Genomic DNA, 12,051 nt, shown 5'->3' with positions numbered 1-12,051 from the left:
TGAGCTAGGCTGACGCCACAGCACTCTAGCCCAGGCAACAGAGTGAGACTCTGTCTCAAAAAAAAACAAAAAGAGAAAATTAAACGACAGGTTCACCTTAGCAATAGTGAAATATCTTAAAACCATCCATTCTCTGGAATACTCTTGAATATGTCCTAAGATTTGAAGTTCAGCAGTCCCAAGGTTTGTTTTGCCATTTTAAATGATTAAACTGAATGGCATCAGCAAAGTGTGAATTGGAAAATTCAGGATTCATATAGTTTAGAATAGCCTCGACTATTGGCTAATAGACATTGTCACGTTGCTAATCCCTACAAGACTAATTGGGGATGACATTTCAAAAGCAGAAATCTGACATTTTACGGAAGGCCAAAGGTAATAAGTACATTTATTTTAAAGTTAGAAAACGTGATTCATTCTGTCTGCATCTATTTCTACAAACCTCACAGAAGCTGAGGTAATTTTAATTGACTTGAAATAATGTGATTTTAGCTTCAGCATCTTTTTATACATCTTGATTCCACATGTAAGTTATCTTAAGTTGTATAACTAGATAAATTGATTTTTTTAAACTATTTCCACACTACTTTAAAGTAGTGATTTTCAAACTCCAGGTCATGAACTATATAATGCTTAATCAAAATCATCCTGATGAGTAGTGACTTGCACTTTTTAAGAACTGAAACAGGAGATACCAGAATTCATCGGACCTGCTTCTAGGTATTTTTTGGTGAAACTTGTTTCAGTTTGGGGGTGGTAGTATACTGGGAGTGATGTAAAATATGTTTCTTACTGTGGGTTGTGGTCAGGATTTGAAAACTTCTGCTCCAAGCTGAGAGCTAATGGATGAATCTTGGAGTACTGCTGAGTGTTGTATTGGCAGATAAGTGCAAATTTTGTAATAGGATATTGTGTGAGTGATGTAAGCAGCTTATTTTCCCAAATTGTTGTGGTGACAATGAATATATTTTCATGTTTCAGTGAATTCAATGACTCTTGGTGAAGTAGAGCAACTGAATACAAAGCTCCTACAGCAAATCCAGGGTAAGAATCAGTCTCAACTTTTTTTGTGCGTGAACATTTCAATATAGAAAAACCACCTGTGATACAGCGTAGCATTAGCTTTGTCTCCATTTAAATTTGGAAATGAGATATTTGAAACTGTTAGAGTTTCCAGAGCAAAAACAATAAGAAAGAACTTAATCTGTATCTCTTACTAACATTTTATTGACTGCCTACTATTGTGCCAGGTGCTCCCTAATAACTCTTTAAGGTATTAGGCCTGTTTTTGCTTGAATTATGAACAGTTTCAAACATATACCATAGTAGTGACTGATACAGTGAGCTCCTTGAGCTGCCTTCACCAGCTTCAACTGTTATCAAAAGCATAGCTTATTATTCTTCATTTCTACTTGCATCCATTCCCCTCAGCCTACTCCCATCTCCAACATGGATTATTTTGAAACAAATCTCAGATGATATGTTATTTTGTCCATAGATATTTCAATATTTTCTCTAAAAAATAACTAAAAACAATCACAATCTTTTAAAAAGCTAATAAATCATTAAAACATCAACACTAATAGTTAATGTTCAAATTCCCCAATTATATACTTTTATTTTTTTTTTTACAACATATTCCCATTTAGGTAAGGAAATTACACACTTCAGAAACATTTAAGTTGCTTACAAAGATCATGCATCCAGCTAAAAGCAGATCAAGGATTTTCACCCCTGTCGTTTTAACTCCAAAGCTAGTGGTCTGTCTTGACCACACAGCCTCTCATAATAATAGTAGTAATAGCAACTTACATATATCAAGTATTTATTCTATGTACTTTACAAGTATAGCTCATTTAATCTTTACAGTAACCCTGTGAAGTGTTGACTATCATTATCAATGTTGTACGTAAAAGGAAATTGAAAGAACAAGTTCAAGTTGCTTGCCCTAAGGCACATAAGAGTAGGAGCAAGATTCAAAAATCCTGGCAGCCTGATTCCAAAGCCTCTTAGAAGGATTTCCAGACCTGGATACTAATAGCACTTACTTATCCATAAATTTTATTAAATATTGATTGAACCTATTTATAGATTCTAATTGAGAAAAGTGGCTCAGCTGTAGTGGTAACCACAATTTCTGCTGTGCATCTCTGTAGTCCTTGCTTATGATTCTTAGGTTTCACTTGATGGAGAAGAAGGATACAGTATTCTAATTGGCTGTGTAAAGTATACAGACTTCCTGTGGATGATCAGAACTGATAGACTTTGTAGAAAACACAACCGTTTCTTTGGTGTCCAATCAGTTTTACTGTGAAAATTTGCCCAGTGTATTCATTGCAGTTAGAGTACTTGAAATACAAATCATAGCATTCTCTTTCTGTGTGCTAAAATGAAACTGCTTTTTAAATTTTTACAGAAGTTTTTGAAGAGTTAACACACCAAGTACAAGAAAAAGATTCTTTGGCCTCAGAGCTCCATGTCCGCCATGTTGCCATTGAACAACTTCTCAAGAACTATTCCAAGTTACCATGTCTGCAAGTGGGGCGAACAGGAATGAAGTCACACCTACCCATGAACAACTGAACTAAACTTAGACTTCATATGTTCTTCCCTTTATTGGTCTGCCAGGCATGCAAACTTGGGTTGTGGCCAGGATTTGAAGAAGTTTGAAGAAGGTTGTGGTCCATTTTTTATGGTCATTATATTTGCAAAGCATATCAGGCAGTATTTAACATCTTTGTCAAATAAAGCAGATCATTATACTCTAGTTTTCTAGGGTTAATCATTTTGTTTCATTTTGGGAATCCTTTTCCCCATAATTACTAGATGCCCCTCCCTAACTTTTACCACACGTGACTACTTAAATATAATGTTACAGTGTGATTTTATTAAACATTTTAATGTAATTTACCTATCAAAACAACAGAAGATTAACAGACTCCTTAGATTATTCTAAATTACTAAAGATAATTTTTAAGAGGGAAATAGAATTCATAATATCACCTCTTATGAGCAATATTTTAATATAAAAATTTTATATATAAAATGCTATTTTAGGTACTTTGCCATTCTCTTTCTAAATGTATTTGAATGGCTCTGTATATTTACACTTTCATGTGTGAATATATTCACCCATATTTCAGGTCACTTCATTTTATTCTCTTAACACTGTTTTTACAACTATTGTTTTGCTTTCCAAAGATAAATGTATTTTGGAGTAGAAATCTATTTAGTTGAATTGTTTTAACTTCTAATAACTAACTCTTAGGAAAGAGGAATTAATAACTTTTTAAAGCAAGTATCCAAGTAAATAAAATACATTATTTTTTTCTAACAAAAGCAGTTCTGAGTTAGTTCAGGAAGAAAAGGCTAATCTAGTTTTTGTATGTCAGCTTGTCTCCACAGAAATGAAAACCTCTTCTACTTCATTATTAGTTTCATTTTAATGATTTTGATGTGTTAGAATTTGGACAGAATAAGTCAAGCCTCACTTTCAAGTCAAATATAATATCAATCTTCAAATTGGATGTGCTGTGAAATTGTTCTATCTTTGAAAAAAATTAAAATTATTCTGTATGCTACTTGGGGTAAAAACTCAAGAATACTTAAACTGTCTAAATTGTTATCACCATTATTGATACTGTGCTCAAAGAAAGCATTGTGAGATAGTTTTCTAAACTTTAGATCTAAAAAGAAAGAAAAGATTGCTTGACAGAAGAAAAGCAAAATTCCTAATTTAAAAAAAAAAAGAGCCCTTGTTTAAAAGTATATTCTTATAAGTTGCCTAGGATGTTTCCAAAGAATTTTTAACTAACAGATTGTCTCAAAAGCTAGATTAAGTTTTAATAATCTATTGTAGTAAACACTACAACCAATGCAGAATTAAAATGGGCTCTAAATTCTGTTTTCAACTGGTATTTAGAATGTATTTATGAGGTAGATTCTTTGCTTGAAAGAATCTACAGAAAAGCCCAGTAACTTGGCAGCTTTATGCATGAAGATATGAATGACTTTTGCCTTAAATTTGGCAGCCTACCTTGGCTTGGGTTAGTCTTGAACAGTATTTGACAAAGCAAAGAAACACTTAAGTCTAGTTGAAAACAATGTTTTGTAGTGCTAAAATGTCTTAAATTGGCCATAGGGTATTAATTGGATATCCCCTTGATATTTTTTTTTAAGTATAACATAATTGCTTTTTGAAGGGCACTTTTGAAAAATGCTTTCAGTTTCTCTCATTTATCAAAAATGAATTTAAAATCCAGGTAGTAGGGATACATTGCCTTAGTTTTGATAAGCTTTAAATTGACTGTGTGCAATATCAAGATATCCAAATTTACAAGTTGGATAAATACATTTCCTGATTATGCCAGTAAGTATCTTAGTGCTTAGTTATTCTGGTCACATTTCAAACTTGACTTTATTCTTTTTTTGGCATAATTCAGTAAGAATGTTACTAGCCAGTGTGCTTGCACACATTTGGACTTCTGTTTAGATGACTTAGTGACAGTCATAAAAGTTTGGGAAGTGTTGCATTTGATGTCAGTAGTAGGAGCATATTTCCAGAGTACGAGCCATATGGTGCAATCACAAATACAACAGTGTTATCCAAAGAAAGTATTTGCTTAACTCTTAAGGAGTTTTCTGGCAAATATGTAGCTTTACTAATGAGTTTGAAACAGTTAGATGGGATTGTGCATATACTTAAGGTCTTAACTGGGGACTCTGATTTATTCCATTCAGATATTTCTTCTTAAGCTCTTCAAAGGAAAGGTGCTCTTTAAAAATATCTGAGGTGCTGGTACTCACACTGGTACTTTATTTGGATGAATCTCTATTAAAAAAATGTTTTTTCTTGAAGTATTTTGCACAGCGGTTTAATCCAAGTATTTGGTAAACTTACTATAAATTCCTATGTTATTAATAGTTGTCTTGATTGAATGTGCAGTTATTGTATATGCAAAAATAAGAATCAGGGACAGAGTTCAGTTCTAACTTGAGGGAACATGAAATACCACAAATACTGGTCTTCATACTTGGCTGTTCTGTACAGTTGTTAATTTCTGAGGGAGTTTAGAAGAAGATCTCATATACTGATTGAGTTGCAAAAATGGAAAAAACAAAAATAGACTGCCAATCTGCAATTACTGACATTTTCAGAGCTTATATGATTAAGGGGAGTGAAATAAGACTAATATTTTTCACATTAGATTTCACAATTAGTCAATTTAAATTGAGTTTAAAAAATCAAAAGTCAAAAGGATTTTGACTACACAAGATTGTTCTCTTTAAAGATTGAAGTTTTTAAAATCCATTCAGCTTTATAATTAAGCTAAAAATCAATTGTTTACTTTGAGATTATCATCTTATCCTTTGATCCTAGATTTAATATCTAAATTAGCCTTTTTTAAAAGGCATGCACTTGAGACACCAATAATTGATGATTCAAGCAGCAGAATAGTGTTTTATTCCATTATGTTGTTCCATTATGTAGTTTCCTATGCACAATGTTGGAGCAGAGATGTTCTTAGTTTTTCAAAATATATGTTCATCTCACCACAGAGTGCCCATTTTTATATACATTTAAGAATTATTTTTAAAATGTCAAGTTCATGGTAGAAAGTGATTTCAGAAATATAATCAGTGTATTCTATTTTATTGGCATGTTGACAGGATCTTGAGATTTCTCGGTTTTCCATTTTGCCATATTCTTTGCCACTGAAAATGGTTTAAAGTGCTTTATTTCTTGTATATATATTTTTTACCTTAGTGTTTACACTGTTGAGGCTTGTCAGTAAATTTTTGTTAGTTTTTAAAGTAAGTTTTTTTGGATCTGTTTATGTTTTAATGTTTACCAGTTTTGATATTCTGTTTTGTTTGGAAAGAGTCCACTTTCATTATTAACATTGTAAAATGTAAAGTGTAGTACAAAATGTATATGCTCTAAACTTAAGTAGGAATTTTTTTAAAAAATAAGTTATTTATGTAGCTTATTAGGAGGTTCAGGTTAGTGACCATAAAAGTAGGTTACATGTACATGAAAGCTTTAAATGGTACAGTGTAAAGTTCTTGTAGTGTCATTTTTTTTCTGATTTATGCCAGTGCATTTACTGACAGATGTTATTGTTTATACTAAAGTAAGATATTTGAATATTTTTAAGTACTTACTAAGAATTTTAATACTCTACAAAATTTTTAAATACCTTCTGTTAAGATGTGGCTGTAAAGCAAAGATAATTGGTTTCATTTCAGTGTGTGATTGTATCTTTAACTTTAGGTTGGTGGGAGTAATTATCTGAGGAAATTTATGGAGAAAAATTAGTAAGCGATAAAACCCTCAACAGTTTATTCTTGCCAAGTTAAGTTTTGTGGTGATGTGGCAAGGGACAGTTTACCAGAATAATAAGGTAATAAGTCTCTGGCACAAAGTAAAGGTATCTTGGAGGAGGGCCATAATGCTGTGTTTGGAATATCACAATTATCTTGCATCTCGGTATTTTAATTTCACTTCATCCTTTCACAATTGCCCCTGTTGTGGTGCAGTCTAATCTAGTAAGAAACTTCTGGCTGTGTTTACCTTGATGTGAACCATATTGTAGCAAGTCTCTGGCATTTAGATTCTTTTTAATATCTTGTTTGTAACATACACTTTCCCTATTCTTTTTAGTTTGAGTCCACATTACTAATACATTTTAATAATATTCCACAATTTTAAGCTTACAAAAGTGAAACAAAAAAATCATGGTAATGAGCAATTACTCTCCCCCCCCAAAAAAGTATTAGTCGAACATGTCTCAACATCACCAAGGCAGAGGGAATTTTAGTGTGTGTTTCTTGCTTCCTTCAAACGTGTCTAAAATGTTTTTTTTTCACCCTACTACCTCCAAAAGAGGCAGTTTAGAAAGTGTTCGGTAGTCACTTCTGTTAAATGCCATTCCTACCTTTATTGTGTGTGTGTGTATGTGTGTACTTTGCTTTAAATCTTTGTAGCATATACTGTGGTCATGGAACTTAATCTCTCTGGTGTTAGAAATTTATTTTATAAAATTGTGCTAAGACATTTGGAAAAAGAAAATGAAGCTGCTGTGGTAAAAACCAAGTTGGTTTCAAAGAAGTTTAGATATTATTTGGCTGTTACATTAATATTTTCCTTAAAAACTGCAATAATTTATATATTTGTATTGCTCTGCTTTGGAACTGTAACTATATATGCTTGTCTACTATTTTTAATTTTACAATAATAAAATAAATATTTTGTTATCTGCTAGCTTCAGTGGATGTTTTTTAGAGTACCTATATTTTTTTTAAATGGTTGACCTATATAGAGGGTTTTGTTTTGCAGGCTTAGAGAGTCTGTACTTAGAATTATCTTATCTGACAGTTTTCTTATCTGACAATTTTTTAGCTTAATTTTTTGTGAGAATTTTACCTAATCTTTGATGCTTAAATTAACATTTTCTCTGTCGTAAGAGTCCAAAAGTGAGAAATAAGATTCCTGTGATATACTGGCTGTGTGTGCAGTTTTTTAAATTGGAGTGTAAGTTACACACAATAACTAGGTTTTAAGTGTATTGAGTTTTAACAAATGTGTACAGCTGTGTAGCCATCACTGCCTTTGGCTCCCTTTTAATCACGTCACTTCCCATTCCCTTCCACCCACTGTTTTGACTCCTGTCACCATCATTTTCATTCGCCTGCTTTAGCATTTAATATAAATGTAATCATACAGTATGTACTCATTTGCCTGTGACTTTTTTCACTTAACTCAATGTTTCTGAATTCATTCATGTTAGCTCAAGGGTCAATAATAGTTTATTCCCCCCTTTTTTTTTTAGCAGACTAGTGTTCTATTATATGAATATATTACAATTTGTCATGTTGATGGACCTTTGAATTTTCAGTTTGCAGCTAATATGAATAAAGCTGTTATGGATATTTTTAAATTGGCTTTTTTAAAAATTAACATTAGTATAAAAAAATTCAAAGTCACATGCTATAATGCTAGCTTACACTTAGCATTACAAATCAAAATAATTACGAGTTTTGTTCACAAATGATTTTTAAGTAATTTATGTGATGTTTTTATGGTAATAAGTAATTTGAAACTATGAAACAAGGATAATTGTACAAAAGATCAGAGATTACAAAATAAGGACTGAGAATTGAAACATTTATTGGAGTACTAAAAGAATCTTAATCATCCTTAAAAGTCTCTTTAAAGTCTAAGAGCCATACTACTTTGTTTTTCAGAAGAGGAAATGGAGACCAACAGAGTCTAGTTGGGGAAAAGTATTGGAAAGAGTACCAGATCACAAAGTTCTGTTTAGCATTGACTACTTTGTAACATTAAACGACATTCTTCTTCTCTAACCCTGAATTCTCTAAGCTTTGTTCCCAGACTTCCTGGGAATTTTCAAACAATTTGTAAAATAATTTGCTGTCCTTCATTTTTAGTTATTATAGGACCAGGAATTCTTTGCAGGAAGAAGTGACTAAGTAGCTGATGAATAGGTATTAAGTTTGTGTTGGTTGGAATAGGGGGGCTGTAGGCAGAACATGGCCCTTTTTATATAAATTGATATTCTAAATTCATAAAAAGCTTTTTAAAAGGCTTTACTTTTGGATTCTGATCTAGATGATGTGTTAGGTCCCGTCTGTCTTAAAAATTCCACATGACTTGCAAGTTTAAATCAGTAGATTTTATTTTCTTTTTTCTTTTTGGTTTTGTGGTATTGTGGTTATTTTGCTGTTTCTTCCACATCTGAATCCCATCTAGTGTTTGGTTTTGTTTTTGTTTTTTTGTTTTTGAGGCAGAGTCTCGCTCTTTTGCCCGGGCTAGAGTGCCGTGGCATCAGCCTAGCTCATAACAACCTCAAACTCCTGGGCTCAAGCGATCCTACTGCCTCAGCCTCCTGAGTAGCTGGGACTACAGGCATGCGCCACCATGCCTGGCTACTTTTTTTTTATATATATTTTTTTAGCTTTCCAGATCATTTCTTTCTATTTTTAGTAGAGACGGGGTCTTGCTCTTGCTCAGGCTAGTCTCAAACTCCTGACCTCGAGCGATTCTCCCACCTCGGCCTCCCAGAGTGCTAGGATTACAGGTGTGAGCCACTGCGCCCAGCCTCCCATTCTAATGCTTGGATGACACAGGCCACCTTCACCTCTGGAAGCAAAAACTTCAGACTCCCTTGCATCTGGGGCACCTCAGCCTGACTGGTGAAGCAAAGAAACCGGGTAGGGGAGGGTCCATGTTGCAAGCATCAGTGTCTATCAATAGGGATGACATCTGTTATCCCATATCCAGTGAGTACAACAGGTAAGCTCTTGGCATATGGTGTTCAGTAGCCATTGCCTTCTGTAAATTTGACTGTGAATCTAATAGATGATTAATCACCTTTGTTCCTGTCTGGTTTCCTAGCTGTCTGGGCCATCTCTTCCCATTGACTAAATTCCTTTTCAATCTAAATCAACTAGTTGCTTTCTCTCACTTGCAGCTGACAACTCTGCTACACCTAACCTCATCCACTATGTCTGTGTCCTAGTCTGAGATCTTATGAAATTGGTTTCTAAAAGTGAACTGCTAAGAGCCACTGCATATCTAAACTCTCAGGACCACATGGACTACTTGTTGGGTCAGCTGAAACTGATGGGAAGATTCTGAAGAGAAATTAAACCTTGGTAATGCAGACGTCAGTTTTCCTGTTAAGAGTGTGCATTGTTCACAGGAGGAATGACTTTGGAGAATTTCTCACTTTCTGCCAGTAATGACTGAAATGCTAACAGTTTGTATCTACTGAGATTTGGAGGGAGTGGTCTAGTAGAAACAGTGATGATCATAACTTTATTTCTGAGCTTAGCCTGTGTTTTCCTCAGTAATAGTAAATGACCTCCAGCTCAGTAAGCATTGAATGAATGAGTGAATGAGAGACCTCAGTGGCAGGATTGCATGACCTTTCAAAGTAAATCAATAGCTACCCCCCAAAAAACCTGATCTTAGCCAGTGACTGATTACTATACACTCTCCACATGTCCCAGTCTCCACCCCACCACCATGACTCTTTCAGGCTTTTGATAACTCACACTTGCTATGCTTCTTTCTCCTCCAAACCTGTAGTTCTCTAATTTTGAGTTTCATCAGACATAACACTACTGAGCTGGACCTTCAGAGCTTCTGAATCAATATGTCAGGGGTAAGACCTGAAAACTTTCCATCTGACAAATTCCCAGGTGATACTGATGCTGCTTATCTGCACAGCACTTTGCAAAATACTGTTCCAGACCATCAACTGCCCTGAAATTTACTTCCCAAAAGATGTGATAATGCTACTTCCTTGCTCAAAGACCTTCAAAGATTACCCTTGCCTACAGAATAAAAACCAGTCCCCACAGCTCAGCATTTAAAGCCTTCACTATTTGGCATCCACCTATTTTCCATTTTAAATACTCGATTGAACTGAGATGTGGTTATGTGCCAGTAACTCCACCAAGCCCTATAAGGTTTTGGGTCCAAGGGATGTAAAGGTCAACAAGACTGTGTTGGTCAAGTGAAAAGAATTCTGACAAGAGATTTAAAAAATAAAGATTGAGTAATGTCCATTGGGTTTAGCTACCAGAAATTCATTAAGAACAGTTTTAATGGACCTGTGGGAGCAAAAGTAGATCACAGTGGATTGAAATATGGGTGGGAGAAAGTGCTATAGTTTGAATGTGTGCCCCAAAGTTCATGTGTTGGAAATTTAATCTCCAATGCAGCAGTGTTGAGAGGTGGGGTCTAAAGAGTCATTAGGTTATGAGGGCAGTGCCCTCATGAATGGATTAATGTTATTGAGGAAATGGGTTTGTTAGAAAGGTAAGTCCAGCCCCCTCCTTGCTTGCTCTTGCCCACTCTTGCCCTTCTGCCTTCCTTCCACCGTGGGATGACGCAGCATGAAGACCTTCACCAAATGCCAGCACCACGCTCTTGGACTTCCCAGCCTGTAGCCACTCTGAGCCAAATAAATTTCTGTTTATTATAAATTACCCAGTCTGTGGTATTCTGAAAACAGACTGAGGTAGGATGGTGGATTTAGGGTGTGATCTCTTTAAAAAGTTTATGAAGTAAAGTTGAGGCAATCAAAGAGCATGTGGGTCCAAGATTATTTTTTAAAAGTTGGGAAGTACTTGAACATGAGTAAATACTAAGAGGACAGATCCAGTGGAAAGGCTAAAGATAGAGAGGTAGCAATAATCAAAGGAGTAAAGTCCTGAAGAGGCAGCACAGGGTGGCACACCTAAAATGACTGGTCTTTGAAGAAGTTTAGGATCAACTCAGGCTTTGACACCAGAGAGGAAGTAAAACTGCAGATGAATGTGTTTGATGGAGACTGAGTTGAGAAAGTCCTTACCTGGCTGCCTCTATTTTTCTATAAGAAACAAGGAAAAGATGATGGGGTCAGAGGCTCAAGGGAAGTGGTGAAGTGCCGGATAGCTACCTCCCGGGCAATGCGAGGGGTCCTGACTACACAGGAAGGGTTGCCTGACTTTTCAGAAGAGGTAGTGATGGGGGTCCGTGACTCATTGTTGGTTGAAGTTCTTTGCATTTGCATTCAGATTTTATTGCTGTAAATACAAAGACGTATTTTTGAAATTGGAGTAAACTAAACCGAGAGGACCAATAAAAATAAATTATCTGAAACTCAGATAAATTTGTGACTCAAAAAGGAAATTTACAAAAACTCTATCCAAGAGATGAAATTTTAAGTGTGGGATAAATGAGAAATTTGAAAAGCTACTGCAAATGGCATGCAGGAAAAAATAAGAATTCTGTGGCGTTTACTTACTCTTTTCAAGCAATAATTTTCATTTGTCCTCTCAGTATTTGGTGCTGCAGGTGAGCATGGACTAAGACTGTTCTGAAGGCCAAGCCCTTATAGGTCAGCTGGTATCAAACTTCACCAGAGAAATGTCAGAAAATCTCTAACCTAGATAAGAGGATAGTCTGTACAGTATACAGAATGTGGAAGAAAACCAAGGCATAGCTAAATACAGAGTTTCAGATCTATAACTTCAGAG

At 34.8% G+C, this 12,051-nt stretch overlaps 1 protein-coding gene across 2 annotated transcripts in view; it reads left to right on the top strand.

Moving 5' to 3' along the window:
* Positions 1-12,051, top strand: part of C1H21orf91 (chromosome 1 C21orf91 homolog) — a 51,637-nt gene that overhangs the window by 26,212 nt on the left and 13,374 nt on the right. Inside the window, exons 4-5 of one of the 2 annotated variants that reach the window (XM_045540480.1) lie at positions 982-1,044; positions 2,417-2,767. In XM_045540480.1, the coding sequence (XP_045396436.1) occupies positions 982-1,044; positions 2,417-2,583 (230 nt within the window). In that variant the 3' untranslated portion in view covers positions 2,584-2,767. Of the gene's footprint in view, positions 1-981; positions 1,045-2,416; positions 2,768-12,051 lie in introns of those variants that run through there. The other variant, XM_045540481.1, reaches the window with a different exon arrangement.

This window comes from Lemur catta, chromosome 1 (genome assembly GCF_020740605.2).
Source record: "Lemur catta isolate mLemCat1 chromosome 1, mLemCat1.pri, whole genome shotgun sequence".
NCBI classification, from domain to species: Eukaryota; Metazoa; Chordata; class Mammalia; order Primates; family Lemuridae; genus Lemur; species Lemur catta.
Note: the sequence above shows the minus strand (reverse complement) of the source record. Positions and strands in the feature narration are given on the sequence as shown.